This window comes from Nycticebus coucang, chromosome 2 (assembly GCF_027406575.1).
Source record: "Nycticebus coucang isolate mNycCou1 chromosome 2, mNycCou1.pri, whole genome shotgun sequence".
In the NCBI taxonomy this organism is placed as follows: domain Eukaryota; kingdom Metazoa; phylum Chordata; class Mammalia; order Primates; family Lorisidae; genus Nycticebus; species Nycticebus coucang.
The window spans coordinates 65,964,876-65,988,149 of NC_069781.1; the positions used below are offsets into that span (position 1 = coordinate 65,964,876).

Here is a 23,274-nt window from a genome sequence, read left to right on the forward strand (position 1 = left end):
TTTGCTTTTAAAATGGCATAATATAGGTCCAAAAGTACAAAGTTGCAGTTACATAGGACAAATAACGCTGGAGATCTAATGTTCGGCATGAAGGCTGTAGTTAATAATACTGTATTATATGCTAAAAGAGTAGACTTAGAGGCGGCACCTGTGGCTCAAAGGAGTAGGGCACCAGCCCCATATCCATAGGCCAGAGGTGGTGGGTTCAAACCCAGCCCCGGCCAAAAACTGCAAAAAAATAGATTTAGGTCCTCTTATCACAAATTAATTTAAAAAGGTAACTATATGAGATACATTAACTTTTTTGACTGTAGTAACCCTTTCATTATATATATCAAAATATCATATTGTACCCTTTAAATACATACAATAAAATAAAAATGGCAACAATGCCTGTCACATTCAAGGATGTTGAAATTTAATACAATTAAGCAGCTCAATTAAGCTGACTACAATTAAGTAGGTCAATTAAGCTGACTGAACTTGTTTCCAGTAATAATATGGTATTTTTCTTACTCAAAAATGTTGCTTTAAGCATAGAAAACCTTCCCAATACACATTACTTAAGTAATTTTGTTTTTCATTTTAAGAGACAATGCTATTTTAATCTAAATAGCTAACGTCATTGCAATGAAGAATTACCTGTACACATTGAAGACTAGGTTGATAACTACATATTGATAATTTTTTTGCAACAATGAAAATATACAAAAAGAAAATTGCAGATTCTTTGCACTAAAAGAAGCCATAGTTAATGATGGAATCAGACTTCACATCCTGTGAGTCTTATGTAAACACAAGACTGATGACTTGCCCAAATCTCTGTCACCATTTAGTGCCACAAATAGGACTGACATCTCATTCCTCTGATCCCAATTCACTGGTATTTTCACAATATTAAAAAAAATTGAAAAATATTTTTATTACAGTCTGATGAGTGGCATTACCCTTTAATATTCCTTCAATGCTTTCTGATGACAGTTTAGGTTGTATAAAAATAATTGTCTTTTTTGTGTGTGTGTGTGTGTGTGTGTGTGTTTTTTGGCCAGGGCTGGGTTTGAACCCACCACCTCCTGCATATGGGGCTGGCGCCCTACTCCTTGAGCCACCAATTGTCATTTTCAAGAAAGAAACAACTCTATAACTTAATTAAACGGGCACTGACCTTCACAAGCAGTCATGAGTGACACTAGACCATTATATTAGATATCATATTCACTTTGATATTGTAACTAATATTTTACAATCAAGGGTCACTCCTCACATTTCACTGCTGAAGAAATCCATCCGGGGAGGTCTTAGAATTGCCTAAACATCATACACTGATTGAGGAACAAATTTCCGATTTCTATTCTTCTCCTCTAGTATTCCTTACATCTGAAAATTACTGCCGCCTGGTTAAATAGTTTAAAAAGCTGCTCTCTTGAACATAAATTAGCATAAATTCAATGTTAATTTGTTACTTCTAGCTTTGAAGGACCACAAATGACAGTGATAAAATCAGGTGCCTGGCATCTGGTGGCAGATGGGTCACCACATTTGCGAGGAGCTGTTGGAATAGCGTGTTTCACTTTTCTGCATTCTTATCACAACCGGTGAAAAGGACGGAGAAGGAAACAACCCAGACAATGCAGACCCACTGGGATCCTTAGTTTTCCACAGTTTTTTAAAAAGTTTTATTAAAATATGTTTTGCTTTAAAATATGTATTAAAACACATAAATTGCTATAATGTTTCATGTCATAGTCTTGTCCATAGCCAGGTAGACAAATCAGGAAGGAAAGAGTCAGACTATAGGTATGATTCTACAAATACCCACTGGCAAAATATGGCAGCTGGTAGCAAGAAATATTGGCACAGAGGGCACGTGATAGACTCATCAGGACACGGCCAGACACTGGGCTGTGTAATACCAAGCTTTTCTATTCTTGCTCAGATGATCTCCTGTCCTAACATTACACTCAAAATTTTACCTATGAAACATTTACAATTTTATATTGTAATTACACACACCTTTCATTATAAAATAGACATAAGAATGATGCTTACATTAAAACTTTGACTCACCGTCCATAAAACACTTCAGGTATCATTTAGGATGGACTGTGTGCCCCATGAACTTGCATCAAAATTCCTATTCTTTTTTTAAGGAATATTCCATTACCTATTTGGAGTTGGCTTTATTAATCCAATTTGCAGACTCAGAAGATAAAAAAGAAAACTAAAAGAATATTTATGTTAACATATGTCAAACTAAATAATAGCTTGATTTTATTGGACATAACTCTTCACCATATAATTAGCAAAGAGGATGCTAAATTATATGCTTTCCCTTGGGTATGAATTTTCTAAATAAGACTCTTTTAGGTTGGCTTGATATCTGTTTATTCAAGGAAATACATATTTCTTAAATGAAATCCTTAGAGAATTTTCTGAAGTTAAAACCAAACCCTAAATCTAGTCCTCAGTTACAATGGGGAAAAAAGACAAAGCTACAACAGCAAAAGCCCAAACTTTCACTCAAACTATCTTTAGAATCTGAGACCCTTTTCTACTAAATAAAATCCTGTCGGATGAAGCTTAAAAAATATAATTCATACAGGTATATTGGACCCAACCTCTTCTCAAAGTTGTAAAATGGCTTGTTTTTTCTTCTCCAATGTCTTCCCCTGATTTAGAAATATGATTTGTGTGACCATCTACAACTAGCCAGCAGCTCCTGTCATTTTGTGTGCAGTGCTTTTATAAAACAATCACAGCCACTCTTTTATACAACTCTCACAGCAAATCATTGCCACTCTTCAGTAATAGCAGTAGCATCTTTCTAGGCTGGGTTTGTAATTACCAGAGTTCACTACTCGGGAAGTAGGGTAAGGAGCAGCCTGGTGGTGATATATTGAATCCTGGGGAAGAAGCACAGTTCCCTTAAGTGAAGCCCTCCAGCTGATGGCAGAAATAGGAGGAGTATGGGATACGGAGACATTTCAGAAGTAGGGGTCGTTTGGGTTGTTGAAAACATATAGCTATTGTGATGTTTTTTCCTTATTGTTTTTGTTTTTTATCCTGTACGAAAATGTTTAACCCATGTTAGCTTTCATTGTGACAACAAAAAAATGCTATTGATAATGGAATGAACAATAATTGCTAGTCTTTAATAAAGCACAAGTGCCAGGGACGCTGACAAGTACTTTAAATACTTTCTTTCACCTAATCTTAATAAAAACTTTACATGTTAGAAATGATTAACTTCTAACAGCAATTCAGAGGAGATTAGTAACTTGTCAAAGTTACACAGCTGGAAAGTGGCAGAGCAAGATTCAGTCCTGGCTTTGTCTGCCTCTGAAGCCCACAAGGCTTATCCTACCTCCTTGCTCCTAATTAAGACCTCAGAAAACTCAGCATTCCTGTACTCATCTAGAAAAAAATAATACTCAAATATTCAATTTGAAAGAAAAATTAATCAAAAATTGGAAAATAATGCTGCAAAAAATATATTAAGGAATTACACTGAAATGTGGAAAAGTGCATAACAACAAAAATATATAAAAAAAGTTAAATATTCAATATAATAATATTAAGGAAATGCACATGAAATAGAATTTTTTTTAGCCAAAACAAATGAGGTTTAGGGAAATCACATGGCAAAGGCTTATAATACAGTGACAAGCAAAGGAGTAGGGTCTACAAAAGTAAGATATAGGTTATAAATTATAATTTCAACTATGTAAAACAATTACAGAAGACAAAGACTTGAATTCAATAGGGCAAAAATGGTAATATAATGGCATCTAGATAATGTCATTTTTTAATCTTCCTCATTCCTTTTATTTTATACACTTTCTAAAATATTTGTCAGGAGTATAAGTTACCTTTTAATCAGAAAAGATTTTTTTATTATAAAACATAACAAGTGTAAACATGGAATTATAAATGGGAAATTCATGGATAAATATAATTTGAATGATTAAGACATTTAGTTTTTCCGCTTAGTGAACTTCAACATAGTAATAAAGCCAGTGAACATCCATAATTTATTCAGAGCTTATTGTGAAATTGTAAAATCTGGGTCAAACTTCTAAAAAATATTTATTTCTCATACAAGCATAATCTTCTCACTTTCTTTCTGTTGTTGGTCCAAAAATATTTCTGTCATTGTTCTTATTTTACTGCATATTTTCATTAGTTCGTAATCAACAATGTGCTTTCTTGTTTATGACTATTCCAAAGTGCAACATCCTTTTGAGATCCCATAATATAAAACACATGGAAACTGGCTCTCAAGAAGAGATTTATAAGGAAAACACAGAGGAAGTATGCAAAAATGCAACTGTCATCATGGAATTTGCCTAAAATGACAACAATGATTGGTCCTATTGCCTGTGAAACCATACTGGAACTTCTTAGCTTGGCATTTGGTGTTCTCTCAGCATTGGGATTATTTTATCTCTTCGGTCTTGTTTTCATTAATGCCAACATAATCAATCCAAGTCTCTCTGTCATTCTCATTATGGTTTCCCAAGCCATTCTTGTTTGTCACTACCCTAAAATTTGTCAAAATATTACCACTAATAATGCTATGCTCTTTTCTAATCACTTCCTAGAAGAGCATTTTTTAGATAATTAATTTATTATTTATCTACAATTAATTTATTCCTCCAATACTGAGCCCTTAACAATCTCCTAAATTCTAGAGGTAAAATAAATCGGACATGGTTCTAGTTATGAGAGAACTGACAGTCTAGCAAGGAACAGATATTAAAAAAGCCAAATTTAATCAGTGGTATGATCTGAAGGATAATAAGGTAAAATTCATGGAGTGTGGGAGATAGGGATGGAAAAAGAAAAAAGGCTTAGACAGAGAAACAAACAAACAAACAAATAGCGCCTACAGATATTAAGGGGAAAGAGTTCACAGGCCACGTCTGAAGAACTGACTTGGGGTTGATCAAGTTGTAAATTGATTAGTGAATGAACAGCTTCTTGGCACAGCATTAAATTATATGATATAATTTCTTTCTTATGAAAATTATATTTTATTACAAATCTGGGACCTATGAGATTAGACCAAAATTTTCTATACCCTGGAGGTTAAATTGTAGTAACCTCATGTTTTACTTGATTGATTTGCAATTAACCTGAAGTCCATGTCTTCAACTTACCTGGATCCTTCTGGGGCTTATCATAAGAGTGGAATATAGTTAATGCTTAAAAATACCTATGTGTTGTATTCATTTGTTCCCTATTACAGAAACATTCTAGAAGCAGAGATGGGGTACCATGTTCAGGGTGGGTATTTACATAGTTTAAAATATTGTATGGTTGAGAGTTTTTCCATCTGTTTCTATGACCCAACAAGGAGTGAGGATTTGGAAATATTTATGTTTATTATAGATTTTCATCATTAGTGTTTCATGGGAGCAAATGTGATTTTTAGTTTGGGCAAAATTTAATTGCATGTGTAAGCTCATAGAGATGGCAAAGAGATTCTTGTTAGACTCATTTCCAAGTATATGAATCAATCCGACATTCTAAGCATTTATTTAACTCACTTTGTTCTCAGAAGAGTTAGAACACTTGAATAGCTCCAAATTCTGTTTACAAAAGGGCACTGGGGAATTTTCACATAGATGATACGTTTTTCAAGTTGTTTGATCTTATTGACACACAATCAACTCATTTTGGTAGAATAAAGTACTGTTACTTTTTATTAAATGAGTAAAAAAAAGTACTGTTACTTTTTATTAAATGTGTAAGAAAAAGTACTGTTACTTTTTAAAAATGAGTAAAAAAAAGTGAAAAAAGTAACAGTACTTTTTTTCATAAAGAAATGAGTGAAATCCAAATAGAATCAGTTTGTCTTAAGACTGAAAGCAAACAAAGATGGACCAACACTTACTGTGATGAAATTACTGAGCATTCCCAGTAATGATGCTTGGACTTTTGGAATTAAAGTATAAGTGGAAATACATTTCCTTTATTTATATTGGCTGCTCTATGGCACCCAGAAGAGCTGCAAAGTAGGAAAGCAGGCCTCATCTTCATGTACTGTGAATCACTCAGTCTTTGTATCCCCATTTCCAACTCAGTAATGTGAGCATGAGATTCCTATTAAGACAATTTAATATTGCTCCTAGGAGATATAATTAATGGTTAATGGTATTGAATAATACAGCATTACAGTCCCTAACAATAATCATTTCGACCCACTAGCTTATTAATGCCAATAAGGTAAGACAGTTGTACTATGATTTTTAAATGTTTCCGACACAGAAAGTAGCATCCATTTGTGAGTTCACCCTTGTTATTTATTTATTGACTGCTAATGACCATATTCTAAACACATTTTAAGTATTGATTAAATCAAAATGGGCAGTTCCATTTTGTGCTGGCACCACTCTTCAAAGCATGTTGGTTTTCCATGTCTGGCATTAAATAAAGCTATCGTTCACTAAAGACAGTTCTTTTATACCATGACTAGAAGCAATACTGTTTGAAGCAGCTTTCTCTTGTGTTTTTATCATAATGCAAAATAGTTATTAAGATCTTCTCAAAATTCCTGATTTTATCATGTATGAATCTATATAACATTTTATCTTCAACAGTGTGGAAATAAGTCTATTGCTTCACTGAATAAATTTCCCACTTTCTAAAATATTAGTCTATGAAATGTCCACTTGTAAATTGAAACATTAGAAAGGAGGACAATAAAAGAGTACTGTCATTGAGTAATCAAACAAGTCCAAAACATGCCCAGCAGGACATATAGGATGTGCCTCAGACTAACATTACAAGGTCAAGGTCAGGGACAACAAATATACAGGGTAGCCATAAAGTTCATGTGCAATTTAAATAGGCACAACTATTTAAATGGCCACCTGTACATTAATATATACTAATATGAATCAACTTGATTAAGTGATACCACAAATCATATCAATACAGACATCTAAGAATATAGTTCTGTTTTATAGTAAGCATACTGGTGTGGAGAGTTTAGATTTCATTTACCTATGGTGTGAGTTTACCCTGAAGCAGAATACATATTACAAGACATGGCGGTGGTTGTATTTTATTATCTCCCAGGCTACTGAAGGATAATAATTGGAGAGAGGGAGACAAGATAGAGTAGGGTAAATTTCAAGATCCATTCTAAGTCCTTCTTTAAGTCTGATCCCCATTAAAACAACTTTTAATCTGGGTTAACTGTCATGAATCCAGTGTCTACCAAAATAGTCTGTGTAATATTCTAGTTCATTTTTCCCCCACTCACCAAAAAATCAAATACAGAGCCGACAATAAATCTCTTAGTTATACTAACTTTGTTTCTACATGTTTATTCTGGCATTTCCAAACTAATTTTTAGAAATTTCCAAATAAGGAATAATTGAAACTAGACTACATTACACAGCAAACACAAAAGGAAATTTACAAATGAAGTACTGAACTGAAAAGTAGGAGGCATACATATAAAAGTTAAAATTCTATTTCACTTCCCAGAATAGTCAGGGCCATAGTTCCTGAAAAACTAATCATAGCTAGATTAAGGGAAAAGCAAGTGGCTATTTTTCAAGAGTTAATTCAATATGCAAACTTCATTATTAAATAAATCTCTAAAAGGAATTTGTGTGAATTTTAAAAACTAAATTTAATTTTGCTCATGGTCATAGTGATAGTATAGCTCCATTCATTACTTCCTTGGCCAGGCAACTATAATAGCAGGTAGAAGGTTATTATTAATAGCCACATCTATTGGGCAAATACTATATTCTAGAAAGTATCTGCTGCAAATGTTATATTCATCATCTAATCACTGAAAGATCATAATTCTAGGACTGACGAAAGAAGGTCACATACATAAAGTACCTTGCAAACTATGCAACATACATACAATGAAAACCAATGTCTCTCTGGAGAAATCTTTTAGATGAAAGTGCTAATGAATTATTTCTTTTTCCTTTGGCCTTCTTTCTTTTACACATCTAACAAACTGAATCTCAAAATTCTTGCTCCCTTATAGCTTCAATATTGCAAATCAATAGTGTTGTCACTTCAACATTCAAAATATAATTACTAACTACCACATAGGGTCCAAAACCTTCCAGTTACTCCTTTATATTTTCATATGGATCAGCAGTACTGGCTGAAAAGATGACTTGGTGAAAGTAAAATTTGAAATTAAAAGCAACAAAATCTCATGTAGTATAGCTTCTTGGAAGGTGGTGATGTCTTTGGGAAAGTGAGCATTTAAAAAGTTCATATAGAGACAGAAATATCCAGAAGGAAATCCTTACGGCTCTGGATCTAGTTGCAACGCTAAAATATTTGGTAACCACTTTTTATCTTTCAAATCCATATCCAAACTACAAACAGAAAAATGGGTTGATTTTTTTGAAACTCGATCCAATCCTAGAATCTTACAATGAACACTCAGGAAAACTAGACTTCCCATTCTGTCTACTCACCAGCTTACCCATGTGGAAACCTCTGGCGTGATGCTCACTACAAGTTTGCTAATTGCCTCACACACCTCACATATAATGTCACCAAGTTACATCTACTCACAAATTCCCAAGTCTATCTACTGAGGGCCATGCCAAAGATGGAGAATTGATGCCTTAATGATGAATGCTACTCAGATAATAAATTAAGCTGCCACGTAAACCACTATTTATTTTGAGATAAAACCATGTAGACTATACCATATGTCAATGTGTATAGTATATAATATTCTAAATAATGTTATTTTTATACTTTCTTTTTTCTTAGCCTGAAACCTCAAAACCTAATTTAGAGTAGGAAAAAAAAAAAAAAGGATGGCAAAAACTAATGTGTGCCTTTTTTTTTTGTACTTATGAATGAAGAGAAACTACAGCCCTTCACTCTATGCTCCACCAACATTCCCGAGAAGAATGTCTCCTGACGACACAGCAGGTCCTGCGAAGAAATCCTGCTGCACCATTTCAAACAAGGCATAAAAGGTTTTCTCACTGTTTGCCTTTTTTCACCCACTCATCTATTACAGTAACACAAAGTAATTTTTTTTTGTTTTTCGTTTTTCTGTTTTTGCTTTTCTTTAACCAGGAACCTGAGATCCAAGTGACTAGCCCTGGCCAGGGGAGGCAGAAGAGGCACTGGGAGTCTATGATCCACTACAAGAAAGAATATGTTGCTAGCACACTCCAAACACAGAAATTAGAAGCAGGACTAAGACATATTTTAATTCATACATTAAGCAAGTGCTTAGTCCCTAAATAATTGGCCCAGCGTTAGGGAAATATGAGTGTTGATTAGTCACGGTTCTGTCCTCAGGGTGATGATGGCACCAGAGAGGCAGATAGAAATCTTTGTATACAAGTTAGAGGGCAGAGCCTGAAATCTGGCACCATAGGAAAGTGGAAAATGAAGTCATGTGTATAGAATTTCATCTGCAGACTTGGCCACAGAGACTTTTAAATATTTTTAAAACAATAATGTGCTTTATTTGCAGAAAGATTTCCGTCAATGCATAATGTTTACCAACAAGTCATTAAGGTTTACAGTGTGACTAAACACCACTGACTGAAGTGACAAAATTAAGTTACGTTCAGTGGATCCTTGTGCATTATTTCCTTGCAATACTATTTTATCACCACATTTCAAATTGGTAGCTAACTAGATCATAAGTTTCAGATGATTCTTGTATAATCCTTCATCTGTAGTCTTAATTATTTCTACTCTTTTCTGATCTCTGGACAATGACTAATTTATTTTCTGCAAAAATCTACATGGGCATCTATTTTAGTTTTATCTATTCACCTATTTCAGGGAAGAAGCAGAAGGGCTCTCATTTGTTCCTATGAAAAGACTGGAGGATGCTTTGTAAGTATTTCTCAAAGTAGTCTCCAGCTCCATTACCTTATCACAGGAGCATCCATGATGTGATCAGCTTTAGCCTCTCTGACCAAAATCCTGAGGGCTCAGTTGGTTATTAACTCACCTTCCTCTGCAAAGAGGACGTTCAGAGTTGAAATGACCAATTGTGACTTAGGCACTTGTCATTTGTTCCTGGTGCCACTTCTAAATTTGCTTTCTACCAAATTTAGTGACTCTGATGTGGTATGTGCAGGAAAATAAGTTATTTTTTATATTGCCATACTCCCTTCTTAGGAAGTAAAAACAATAGAAACAAGAGATAGGTAAAGGATTGGAAACATTCTAGTCTCATATTATCCCATAAGATTCAAAGTATTAGACCACTAATCAAAGGGAATAGCAAAAACACTGATCCTTAATTAGTGCTTACTATTTGGCAGGCAGAATCCTAGCTACTTTACATATATTCACCACATTATTTAAATCATGTTTTTTAAGGGCATGTAGCTAGGGTTGTGGTTCCTCGAATTCAATTCTACCTTATTTCAAAGTCTACATCCTTTGATTTTTATTACAAAAGGCCTATTTAAATAACAATAGTGTTTGTTATGCAAATGAAATATATACTTAGTGTGGGGAAACCAAACAGAATAAAAGAGCTTAAGATAAAAATGTCACTCATTACTCTACCCTGCAATGACGCCACTGTTAACAGTACAGAGTATTTCATTACAGACTTTTGTTCTATGCATATGTATGTATGCATATATACATAAATAACCATTCTCTCTATGCCATACATAATTTTTATGACACAACTTTAATAGCTACATAAATTTCTGTCATTATTGGTCATTTAGACTATTTCAATTTTTTCAGCCATGCATAATGCCAAATGTGAATGCAAACTACATTTTTGTACCAATTCATTATTTTTTAGGACAAATTTCTACAGTAATACTGCACCAGAACTACCAGGTCTCGAAGTACACATATTAAAGAAATTTATCGTGTCAAGTTTGGCTGTCAAGGTGCTTTTCAGCTTACACTTCCGGCCGCGGTACAGGGGAGTGTCCATTCCTCTCCATCCTCGCCACTGCAAGGTACGGGGCCATTCCTTCTCATTTCGCAACAAAGGTATGAAATCCTTTTATTTTAGTCAAATACATACAAAACTATGAGAAACAGGTCAAGCTTTCTTGATATTTTATACTCAACAAAACTTCCATCTTAAATTATAAATTCATGGCTTTCAGGCGTCCACACTGAAGCATTTTTTTTGTCCCATAATGAATGATTATGTAATTTCTCTTTTGATGAACAACGGGAATGACAATTAAGAAATACACTGCATAGAAGTGTCTGAAAATGGAATAGTCCGCCTTAGGCGCCAGGGAAGTCCCCATCACTGAAAAAGTTCAAGCAAGTGCTGATGATCAATTGGCTAGGATGCCAGTGGAGGACTGGCCCGGATGACCTCTAAGGTTTCTTCGCTCGCTATGATTCCACGAGGCTTTCTTCTATTTCTGAACATTACTGACTCCATCTCTTTGCCTCATCAACTAAGATACATTTTTAGACAAATAAAAGAGATGCGCTCTGAATGCCGTCCTTTGCCAGTAATCTATTCAAAGTTACAACACGACGTTGTGCTTTGAAGCAAAGTGCATATGCAGTATATATTAAAAATAAAATCAATAGCAGAATATTTTCTGAACCTTAAAAAAGTGTCTATAACACGAGCTTCAAAGAGTTTCAATTTTAAAACTGTAAATACACACACAAATATATGGCTATAATTATAGCTAATGGTATAGAAGAAATTAGGCATGCTTCAGACAATTTCTAGAGGTTACATAAAATATTTTTCAGGGGTCTTCTCTAGGAAATGAAAATCGGGAATAGCAACACGGGAAACTTTTATTTTTCACTTTAGATCCTTTGCATGTTTTTTTAATGGTGTGTATCATTTTAAAAATAATAACTTAATAACTTTATGAAATTTAGGGAACATCTAAAGCAAAGTTAACTTCATGCCAATAAAAAGCCAATAGTAAGTATTTGTGATTAAATCTTCAGCAAAGAAATTCAAGCCAGTTCTCTGAATGGAGCAATCTAGAATGTTAAACTTGATCACTTTGAGGGGGTATCTTCATTCTGACTCTTAGTCTTAAGCTTTGTTTACTTGGCAGTAAAATACCATATCAGTGTTCGGTTAAATGAACAAGTATATCAGAAAAATTAGAATAACAGCCTGCACTCCCAATTACTGAAGTGTATCAGAGATAGCCTGCTGGTGTCAAAACATTTTTATGACTTTACTGAGATGGGTATTACAATAACAATAATTGTATTCTAATTACTAAAATACAGAAAACTAGAGACTTAATTCAAGTTCATTTTAATAATATACAGGAAAACAATTCCATGATTTCAATTACAAAGAGAGAATTCTGAAATTTTTAGTTTACATAAAACAAGCCATATTATCCAGGAACTGTTTTTTTAATTAAAAATTATTCTATAAGAGCAATGTGCAGCTGATAGTGGGGGTAGACAGGGGAGTGTGATGTGCTCCATAGAACTTGGCCATGAGGGAAATGACCAGCCTCTGCAGATCTGAAATCAATCATACAGCATTAGACACCAAATGTGAACTCATCCCTTAATCACAATTCAATATGACCAACTCCTGGCTGATGGGATTAACGTTTTGAAGAAAAAAAAAATGTATCTGTTAGGCTAGAGGATAACAGCAATGGCAGGCCCAACTAAGAGTGCAAGGGGGAAGGCCTTCCCCAAACCTGCCCCAAACCTTGAGCCCACTAGTGTCAGGACTCTGACAAGCAATTTCATGTTTCACTGTTGTGCTGATTCTGCATTTCCCCAAACTTCTAACCCTCCATGACATGGGCCTTCACAAAGAAGCCTTACTAATGAGTCGGTTATATATGACAGTTCAAGTTTTACACATCATTCTCTCATAGGAGTCCATTTGAGGGGTACCAATTATTTTCTCCATTGAAGATATCTGATCTCTGAGAACAGAATCAGTTTTATTGTCATGAACATCCCAACTCTAAGCAAATCCAGGAGGATTCTGAATCATGAAGACTGAGGGACACTAAATTCCTGGGTGGCCACTCTGCCTTCTCCAGGTGAAAAGTATCACCTGTGCCCCGTTAGGCTTTTGGTCCAATTTTACACTTGATCTTAGCCAAAAGGCCGAGAACCAATTTTTTGGTCCAATTTTTAGAAGTTTTGTTAATATTATTACTAAAAAAATAAAAACTCAAACAAAATTACATTAAAATTACATTGGATTGAAGAAATATACAGTCCAGTTTAAAGACATTTAATTATTTTTTCCTATGGAAGAATGAAGTACTCCGAGATCTCTGTGAACAGAGTCTACTTTCTGAGAAGAATGGTTAAATATTCAGTTAGTCACTTTGTATAAAAGTAATGTCATTGGTTATTTGGAGTTTGCTCAGGAGAAGTGACAGAATACGATAAAATTTTGACTACATAAAAATTTTTTTGAGTTCTATCAGGAATCTGTTTATATGACCTAAATCCCTGTCGTGCTAACCTCCTTAAGTGGGTGAGGAGTAAGAATAAAAGGATATAATAGTGAAAATTGTCTGCAATGCTAACTGAAATAATCTCCAATAAATTCTAAATAATATTATAAATACTATAATGTAAAATAAGGAAAATAAAACCCAGACACACTAACGTTACATAAGTGTATATGTGACTATATGCACATGAGTTCGTGCAGGCAAAGATGTACAAAAAGACCCGAGAGGCTGGACATCAAATTATAAGCAGTGCTTGCTTTGGGGTATAACGTAAAATGCAGAAGTACGGTCCTGGGAAAGCAAAGTACACTTTTGTTCTTCTTTTTACAATATATTTCTGTATTTTTGAAAGTTACCATGAGAAAGCCTTTTTTAAATTTTAAAAAGGAAACAACACTTTTGAAAGAATTCCAAAATTATTTACTGGTAGAAGTGTGATGAAATTGCTATAAAAAATGTTCATTCACAATAAATAGGCATGTTTAATGGTGCATGGATATAGTATGGCTTGGAATTAATTTGGATGCAGCAGAAAGGAGGTTCAGCATGGTTCTTGTTTGAATGAATGCCTGGGAATCATAAATCCTTTACTATAGTATGACTGTCACAAGTTACTTAACCTCAGTAAGTCATAGTTTACTTATCTGTAAAATGAACATAGTACTGTCATAGCTGTATATAAACATCAAGCACAACTTCCAGTCCTTTTTTAAAAAAACTGAATTATTTATATTTAGATTTTATTTTGAAGTCAAAGATCCAGACTTTTGAAATATCTATGGGAAAAAATAACCTTGTCTTTCCTTGTGAATTCTCTAAATACAGTTTACATTGAACATAATCTGTATCAACATGTGTTTCAATCACATATGCAGGAAGCCCCAACACAGTGTTGTGTAACTGACATCATTTGAGGAAAAAAAAAAAATAAACAGAATAATCAAGCTCTCCTTGTTAGAAAAAACGGCAATTTAAAGGTACTGCTTGAAAGAACACAAGATGGTGTTAGGATTCCTAGTCTCTAGTTTTTTTTTTTTTTTAATGAGTTATCTAAGGTCCAAGTTCTATACTGAATTGAATCTCTTGAGAAACTAAAATGTTACCCATGGTAAAGTCTTGACTCTCCCAACTCATGAATGCCACTGAGCTTTGCTACTGAGCGCTGAGCTGGGAGATCCCTTGTTCTGTGGAGCAGGAGGAAGTACTAATGGAGATCTTGCTGATAGTGGCAAAAAGGAAAGGGTTCAATTGCTGGGAACCACAGGACTTTTGGATATGGTCACTCAACTCCTGGGCCTTGCTAGCACAGAGATTATCTTTTGTGCTTGTTCCTTCTGGGAAGGCTTATGATAAATAAGAATACAGTTTAACATGTCTGATGCTTTAAAATTCTGCAAGAACAGATATATAAAGTACATTTAATTTCAGGTGTCCATGTGAGCACTGAAGTATTCTAAAGCACAAGAAGAGACAGCACAGGGTAGTCAAAAACTCAGATTCTGACCTGCCTCATCCTCATACCCTTTTGAGCATTAACTTAAATAAACCTCAATATTTTATTTACAAAATTGTTGGAAAAATACATTTGGTTAAAATATCATAAGGTTTGAATAGGATAATACAAGTGAAATGTTTAACTAGCCCAGTGTCTCATAAGCACAGTGGCTCACAACTATAATCCTAGCACTCTGGGAGGCCAAGGTGGGAAGATGAGTTGAACTCAGGAGTTCAAGACCAGCCTGAGGAAAATCAAGACCTCTCATCTCTACTAAAAATAGAAAAATTAGCCTGGGCATGATTCTCCTGTAGTCCTAGCTACTCAGAAGGCTGAGGCAGGACGATTGCTTGGACCCAGTAGTTTTAGGTTGCAGTGAACTATAGTGACCCCACTGCCTTCTACATTGGGAGACAGATAACAGACGGAGACTCTGTCTCAAAAAAAAAAGAAAAAAAAAGTCTCATATAAGTAAGCAAATACCAAATACAGTAGTCTCACCTTGTCAGTATTTTGGCTTTAAGGATTTCCATTACATATGGTCAACCACAGTTCACAAATATCATAGTATTTTCAGAAAGAATGTGAGACCACATTCACATAACTTTTATTATAGTATATTATTATAACTGTTCTCTTTTCTTATCGTTTTTAATCTCTTAACTCTGCCTAATTTATAAATTAAACTTTATCATAGGTGTTTATGTATAGGAAAATAGAAAATACACAGTACCCTATGTATAAGTTTTTAATATTATCCTCAGATTCAGGCATCCACTGGGGATCTTGGAATGTATCCCCTGCAGATAAGTGGGACTACTGTACTAGTCTCAGTTCCTCAGAATTTTTGGATGCCAGACATCAGGTCTACAAGTCTTTAATATATGCTACTTCAATCAGCAGCATGCTGAGCACACAGCATGTGCTTAAAAAATGCTAATACTAAAATAAAAATCAAGATTTCCAGCTGCAGTAAATCTGAGGAAGCCGCACATGTTTGTTTTTTGCTTTTGCATAGAAAGGTGGTTTCTATGAAAGACCTGATGACACAGCAAGTGCCATGGTAGAGAAGGTGCCTAGACTTCCATATTCATCCCAAAGCCACATTGCCCTTCTCGGGCTACCTGTGTACAATGAACAGAATAGACATGCCATTTATATATGCCCTTTGCTGCCTCCATCTTCACTGTTTTTGAATGCCCGCATAATAGCTCTTTCTCTTATATTATTTCATTGAATTCTTACAATGCTATAATAGAGATGCTTTTATCTGTATGTTTACAAGAAAGCTGAGTCCTGGAGTGATTATATAACTTGCTCAATGCCACATAACAGCAAATATAAGAGTCAAGACTAGAGTGAAGGCCATAGAGAGCTGCACAGGACGTTCTACCTGGGAAGATGAGCTAGAAGTCTCCGGAGCCAGGAAACTCTGACAGCCTTCTGAACCTTGTTGATTTGTATCCTGACCTACTCTAAACTTGCAGGAAACGTGTCTGGCCCAGTGTATCTGGCTCCCAAGCCTGGGAAGTTTTCATCAAACTAGAGGGCTAGCATTTGAAAAGCAAAGAAATATTCTTCAAAGAAAAAATAAAAAAGGTAATAAATTCTTAGGGACCATAGAGACTGTCCCCATGAATCCCATTTCCAGAAGTAGGGGCTCAAAAAACTAAAGTTTTAATATACACAAAAGTCTTTTAATTGTGGCTCATCACTGGTGTGGAAGGCAAAATACACGTTATCTTGTTATCTTATAATGGAAATGAACATCAATTTAAAAATTATCATACAGCTTGAAATTTCTCTTGGTCAGGATAATGTCATTATGCAACCTAAATGGGAGATAATTGTTTCTTCATCAGAAAATGTTCTTTATATGTGTACCAATCATTCAAATGTGCATTACTAGGGGCACGATGGGGCTCATTGATTTTTGAAATGTTACTGTTTTCAAGTTATACACATCGTCTAAATCAATGGTCCCAACCATTTGGCACCAGGGACTGGTTTCATGGAGAACAATTTTTTTCCATGGATGGTGGGGGCGAGGGGTGAAGTAAGGATAGAGGGAGGTGAAGCTCAGACAGTGATGTGAGGATGGGGAACAGAGCAGCTGTAAGTGCAGATGAAGCTGCTTCCCTCAGTTGCCCACCATTCACCTCCTGCTGTGCAGCCTAATTCCTAAGTTTCATGGAAGACAATTTTTCCTAATGGGGTTGGGGTGGAGCATAGGGAAGGTGAAGCTCTGTGGCCCAGGCTCCTAACAAGCTATGGACTGGGAGATCCAGGGATTGGGGGCCTCAAATCTAAATTGTGTCTATGAGTTTGTAGCATAGTGACATTACTGCCATTGTCTGCTCTGCTGTCAACCTGGGAGCCATAGGGCAAGGAAATGTGTTCCAACAAGATTTATTTATTACTTTAAGTGTATTAACATCCCCTGGACAAAATGACAGAAGTCACAGTTAGGAATCAAATTTCCTCATCTCTCTCTGGTGTCTTTACTCCTAATAGTAGATGCTTAATTTGCAGAGTTAGCACCATTTTTAATTCTGTGGGCAAAACATGTTTCCTGTGAGAAATAGTCTCAGCTTTATCTGTTTGTCTCAATATTTACATGAGATCTGTTCTATGGCATGAGGCAGCCGCTAACGTGTTAGTTTGTAATCTTTGCCCAAATTATATGCCTATTTTATCTTTCATCTCTTTCATAAACTCATCAAGGGAGATGCCTTCCACTTTCCAGCTTCTCAATTATATGCCTAAGGGTTATCCTTACATTTTTATTCAACCCGAAAAAAAAGAATAATAACTTAATGGCAGAACTTCATGATAACTAAATCATAGAATGACAAAAAATGATTTCTGTTCTTTCTGTCTGAGCGACAGAAATCTCCTAGCCAACTCTGAAGCATGCCCAAAGCAATTGTGGAGATAATGTAAAGAAATTATCTCTTTTGGAGGCCTGCTGATACAACTTTCCTCATCGCTAAGAAAATGCTGTTGCTATATGGTTAGTTTCTTCAAAGGATTTAGGAAGGAATTATTTTCCCCAACCAGATCATCATCGTACAAATACCCTAAGATGTAAAGAAGAGAAGTGACTTGCCCAGGAGCTCACGGCAAGTAATTAAGTGTCTTAGTCTAAGCACATCCGGAATAACAAGTATTTGTAGAGACTGTACTTGTCTCATTGCCCTAATAACAAGTATTCTTAGACACCATACTCCTCTCACTGCCCTATGCTTAGCCTAACCTTTGAAAACAGCAGTGAAAACAAGTGCAGATTGAGGACTGAGGTAGATGACAGATGGTCATCCCTGGAAAGGGAGATCACCTGCTGCCTGGGATCAAAACAGAGGAACCAGCTACTCGGATGCACATCAAGGACCAAGGACGAGAGGGCCATTGTTTTCAGGACCAGCTGTGGAGATCTGCTCTACATTGGCCTTGGAACAGCTGCAGCTGCCTCACCAAATAGGGAAGAAGGGAAGAGGGCGGAGCAGGACTGGTGAAAGCGTGAGCCAGCGGGGAGGGCTGCAAGGACCTCTCCGCGCCACCTCCTGGCAAACCAGGAAGTGATTTTGCAGCAAGAGGGTCGGACTGAGCCACCTTTCTAACCTGTCCAAAGTGTAAACGGCGCACAACAGGCCCCAGATGGGTGCAGTGCCTGCAAACAAACCCATGGCGAGCTGGTTCTCTGCAGGCTGTGGGCCGGCAGCTAAAAAGTCAGAGCTCGGCTCCGCGAGTGGGCGTTCCCTGAAAGTACACAGAACAGAGCAGACACTGCTGTTGTGGCAAACCGTGACTGAGCAAAGTCCAGGGTAAACAAGCCTTGGAGCAGCTGTCCCCGGACGCGCACCCCCCGCGCGTCCCCTCACCCGGCATTTCCCACGCGCCCACCACTGTGCTCTGCAGGCCCTGCCGCTCTTTCTTCAGCCTCATTCTTTGATCTCCACGTTTGGGGACCCCATCCCGGCCCCCACCCTGGCGGTTGGCGCGCCACACTCACCATCTCCTGCTTGAGGAGGTGAAGCTTGGTTTCCAGCCTCTCCAGAGCGCTAGAGTGGCTACGTCGCGGGGAGCCAGAGGTTGGGGAGGACGAAGAGGAGGACGACAGAGAGGGAGGGAAGCTGCAGGCGCTGCTTCTGCTGCTGCTGCTGCTGCTGCTGCTGCAGCCGTCGCCGCCGCTCCCCGCGCAGGGGTCCCTGTTCTCCAGGGGAGCCGCCTCCTCCCCACGGAGCGAGCGCACCAGGCTCTCGGGGACTTTGCGCCCCAGCTTCAGCTCGATGTCTCTGAGGTCTGGCAGCGGGCTGTCTTCCATGACTTCCCGAGAACCGTGAAAATGGTAATAAAACGCAGCGGTGGGAGGCAGGCTCGGCCTCGAAGGCTGCGCTGAGATCCGCAGACCCCTCCCGGCGCCCGGGTCTCTATCCTCGGCGGAGGGAGTGCAGCGTCCGCTCCATAACCTCCAGCGCGGTCTGGGCGCCGAAATCCGCGCAGGACGCGGCGGTCACGGGCCGCGGTCCCCCGACCGCGGTGGCTCCTCCGACACTCACCAATATTATCAGGATCGCCTCATTCTCTTTCTTTTTGGCCACCTCACTGCAAAGTTGAGTTAATTGATACTGCAAAGAGGAGGGAAAGCAAGTACTATAGACCAAAAAGAGGGAGAAATGAAATGTTTTAGCTTTATGGGAGAGGGGGGATTTTACATTATAAAACTGTCCGTTCGCATCCCTGCGCCGTTCACTGACTGCCCATCTGGTAGCAGGCGACACAAAATAACGATGCGGTCAGAAACGATGTCCTGGGTCGTTTCATTCTCCAGCCATATGTCTCCAGCTTTCCAGTGATCCCGAATTGTCAGAAATAATCTTTGGTCAGTGAAGGAAGAATTCGGTCCTGTGCACAGACGCATAAAAAAAGAGTTAGCTTAGCAGGAGTTTACGGCTTCCTTGAGGCAGCAGAAATGCCCTTCCTCTCATTTAGGCTGTTTGATCCAAATCATTGTGTTCCTGGGAGCCTGGAGCCTCGGAAACTTTAAACTCCGCTGGCAGGTGGACCAAACCAGGGCCAACCCTTGTACCGTATATCACAGACAAGAAGAGCAGCTCAATCTGCACAACGCGGCTGGCAGCAGCAGCAGCACAGTTCCCGTGTCCGGCCTTAGTTAAGAGTCCCAAAGTTAGTGTATTCGATTTTCAGTTAAAAAAATAAATCTCCATTAAAATGGTTTTACAAAATTAGAGAGACAGAGGACTATAAATTTGATGTCATTTCCGACTTCCTTACTTTATTAAAAGGAAAAAAAATCCTAGTTTTATCCTTTCCGGATAATTTTATATTAACAACAGAAAAAGACTTTTCCAAAAGTTTAATAAAGATGTACAACTCTATTGTAACACTAAATATTATTATAAGCCAAGCAAATAATTAGGTAGCCAGAATAATTTATATGACTATGGAGACATTCAATTTTAAAAGTAGACATTTGCTGAGACACTTTAATTACAGAAAAAAATATTGAGCATTACTGGTAAAAATTTTGTCTTCGATAACTTACCTATAATTTTTCAGCTCTTTGAAGAAACCCAAATCGTGTAATTTATTAATCTAAAATACTTCTACTAACTAGGTTACTATGAGTTACATGAATTATAGGTTTGGGTCAGCATTAAGTTTGTGTCGATACTCTTCCAGTAGAGGATATTAATTTCAATCTAGTTAACTACCCGTTCTGGTGTCCGTATTTCAAAGCATGTCCCCTTCCACTTCTGCAACAAAAAAGTATTTCTGTTCTTGCTTCCCCCCAGGCTCCATTCCCAGAGACGTCACTCAAGTTCTACAATTTAAGATGGTGAAAAGATGTGTCCCAGAGTTTGTTTTTATCATAGCTTACTCTATGAAACCTTCTAAAGAGAGAAAACATAGGCTTTCTGAATGAAATATTTCATGTAAGGGGAAAAGTTGTTGGATTCTCTCATCAATGTGCCCAAAGTTTTTATGTTATTTCTTTATTTTAAAAAGAAATGAAGAAAATACTAAGTCAGGTGGCCCATTTCAAAGTCAGAACCACCATTTATGGAATCAATGGAGAACAAGACTAAATCTGAACTTGCTGATAAAACTACATGCTTTGACCTAAATTTGGAAAACCACAAGCTCATTGCATAAGAATTGCCCTGGCCCATGTAATTTTGGAAGGCTTGTGTTTCAGTCAAGAACATTTTTTTTTTTAATTATTACTATAAAACTCTTACAAAGTTTCACATAAAGCTAGCTGAGAAGAGCAGCTTTCAGATGTAAATATCTACTTTGAACTTGGTCAGTAAAAAAGGTTTATTGTCAAAATTATCATAGCCTAATATGGAAAAATGGAACACTTAGTTATGAGTCATAGATAGTAATGTTAGATTTGATGCTGAAGGTAACTAAAAAATAATTTATATTTTACTTTTTAAAAGAAATCTACAGAGAAAATTTCTCTGATAGTAAAAATGTGATATATATGTAAAGGAACACTTTGTTCCAAAGAAATATAAACAAACGTAAACTTTTAAAGAAGATTAGAATATGCTGTCTTTAATTTTTTTTTTTTAGTTTAATGCCTCATGACATTTTACTTAAAAATAGAGACATTTGAATGTGTGTTTTGGTACTTTTCGGAACATACTAGACTCACAGAACTTTTAGTAGGCAAACTGTAGATGGTGCTAACCCTATCATTAATCCTTTATGTGGTCTCATCTGAGGATATTTCTTACTCAAAGTATTTTAAAATAAAGGACTTTTTTTTTTTTTAAACCTTTGGATCTTGAGCATATTTTTATTTGTTTGCTTTCAAGATTCATCTATAATTTAAAGAAAACATGTGAGAGGTTTTACCACCTGCTATTAGCCAGATATGTGAATTATACATCTTGACTGGAGAGGTCAGTTGACAAGACTTTGCAGTCCTGGGTCAGAATAAATGTTGGGAGTGAGTTCCACAAGTAGAAGAGAGATTCTGGGGAGAACTGAGGTAGAGAAAAAATTTTGAGCCTTCACTTTTAGCATCATTCCCTCTCCATTTCTATCTTTTTGGTCCATCTCCAACTACATCCCTTTCTTTGAAGAATAAGCATTTGTCAACCACAACTGAAACTCAGCAGATTTTCCCAAGCTTAATATGCCAAAAAATAAAACTATAAAAATAGTTTTTGTATGGTTTGTATTGTGATATAATTTTTTATACTTTATTATATGCTTCCTTTTGAGGCTGACTTATGTATGAGCTAGATTTGCCTTCTTCTTTTATTTAGAATGTACAAGGAATCTAAGAATGGGTGTTAAACTATGGAGACTGAGTTTCTTTCCCAGTTGGATTGTGTTCATAGGGAAGGAACGGAGTCTCTTATTTATCATTAAAAAAAAATAAAACATAGTGGCTAATTAAATAGGAACATAGTTGGACTCAGATGACAAGTTTTGAAATACTGCCTTAGTCACAACAGACTGATATGATGCATGCTTCACATATCCACCTTTAGAATACTTCCTGGTATGCGACACAGTGCTTACAGCAAAGGTAGATTCAGCAATACTTTGTGGGTAATGCCACTCTTTAACCTGCTACTGGCATTGTGGTTAGAAGAAAGGCCTTCTACCTTCTTTCTGGCACTGACTGAAAGTTTGCAGTATTCCCAATTCTTGCTGGCACAGAGGTCAAGGACTAGGGCAGAGTCTCTAACCTGAAACTCCATTGCCACAATGCAGAATAGTATCAAGCAGCCAATGGCCTCAAATTACCCTTAAGGAAGTAACCATTTAATGAGCATAAGGTTCTTTTAATCTTTGTTTTAAATATGTAGAGTTCATATTTCTATAAATATTTTTGTTCTGTTTATATGCATAGCAAGGAAGATATAGCAAAGCTAAAGAATGTTGACCTTACACATATATCGTGGAATTATATACTTGCTAAAGCAACTAAGGCTTTATTTTGCCAGTTTATGGAGTCATTTAATTCACCTGTAACTTTGTAACTGGCTTGTGTTGGTTTTCGTGAGTGAAATAATCTACTTATTACCATCTTAAACAACTTGTATGTGTATAAAATATATATTGCTATATTTCTATATCAGTCTATCAATTCATCTATTTTTCTATCTGAAATGTCTCTCTACCAGGATCACAGAACCTTTAAATAGTATTCTGATTTAAATCTAGGTAATATTTATAATCAGAGCTAAATACTTCCCTGGGAGATTTAGTAGACAATACTAAAAGTAGGTCACTAGCATCTAAGTCTTCCTTATCCCTTCTTCACAATCCTGGTCAAATCTCTCTGCTTTATTATTT

General features: G+C 36.6%; 1 protein-coding gene across 1 annotated transcript in view; it reads right to left on the minus strand.

Moving 5' to 3' along the window:
- Positions 1–19,967, minus strand: part of LURAP1L (leucine rich adaptor protein 1 like) — a 42,045-nt gene extending 22,078 nt beyond the window's left edge. The window contains exon 1 of the mRNA XM_053572931.1: positions 18,944–19,967. Coding sequence (XP_053428906.1) covers positions 18,944–19,255 — 312 coding nt within the window. The 5' untranslated portion in view covers positions 19,256–19,967. The remainder of the gene's footprint in view (positions 1–18,943) is intronic.
- Between the last annotated feature and the right edge of the window lie 3,307 nt (positions 19,968–23,274).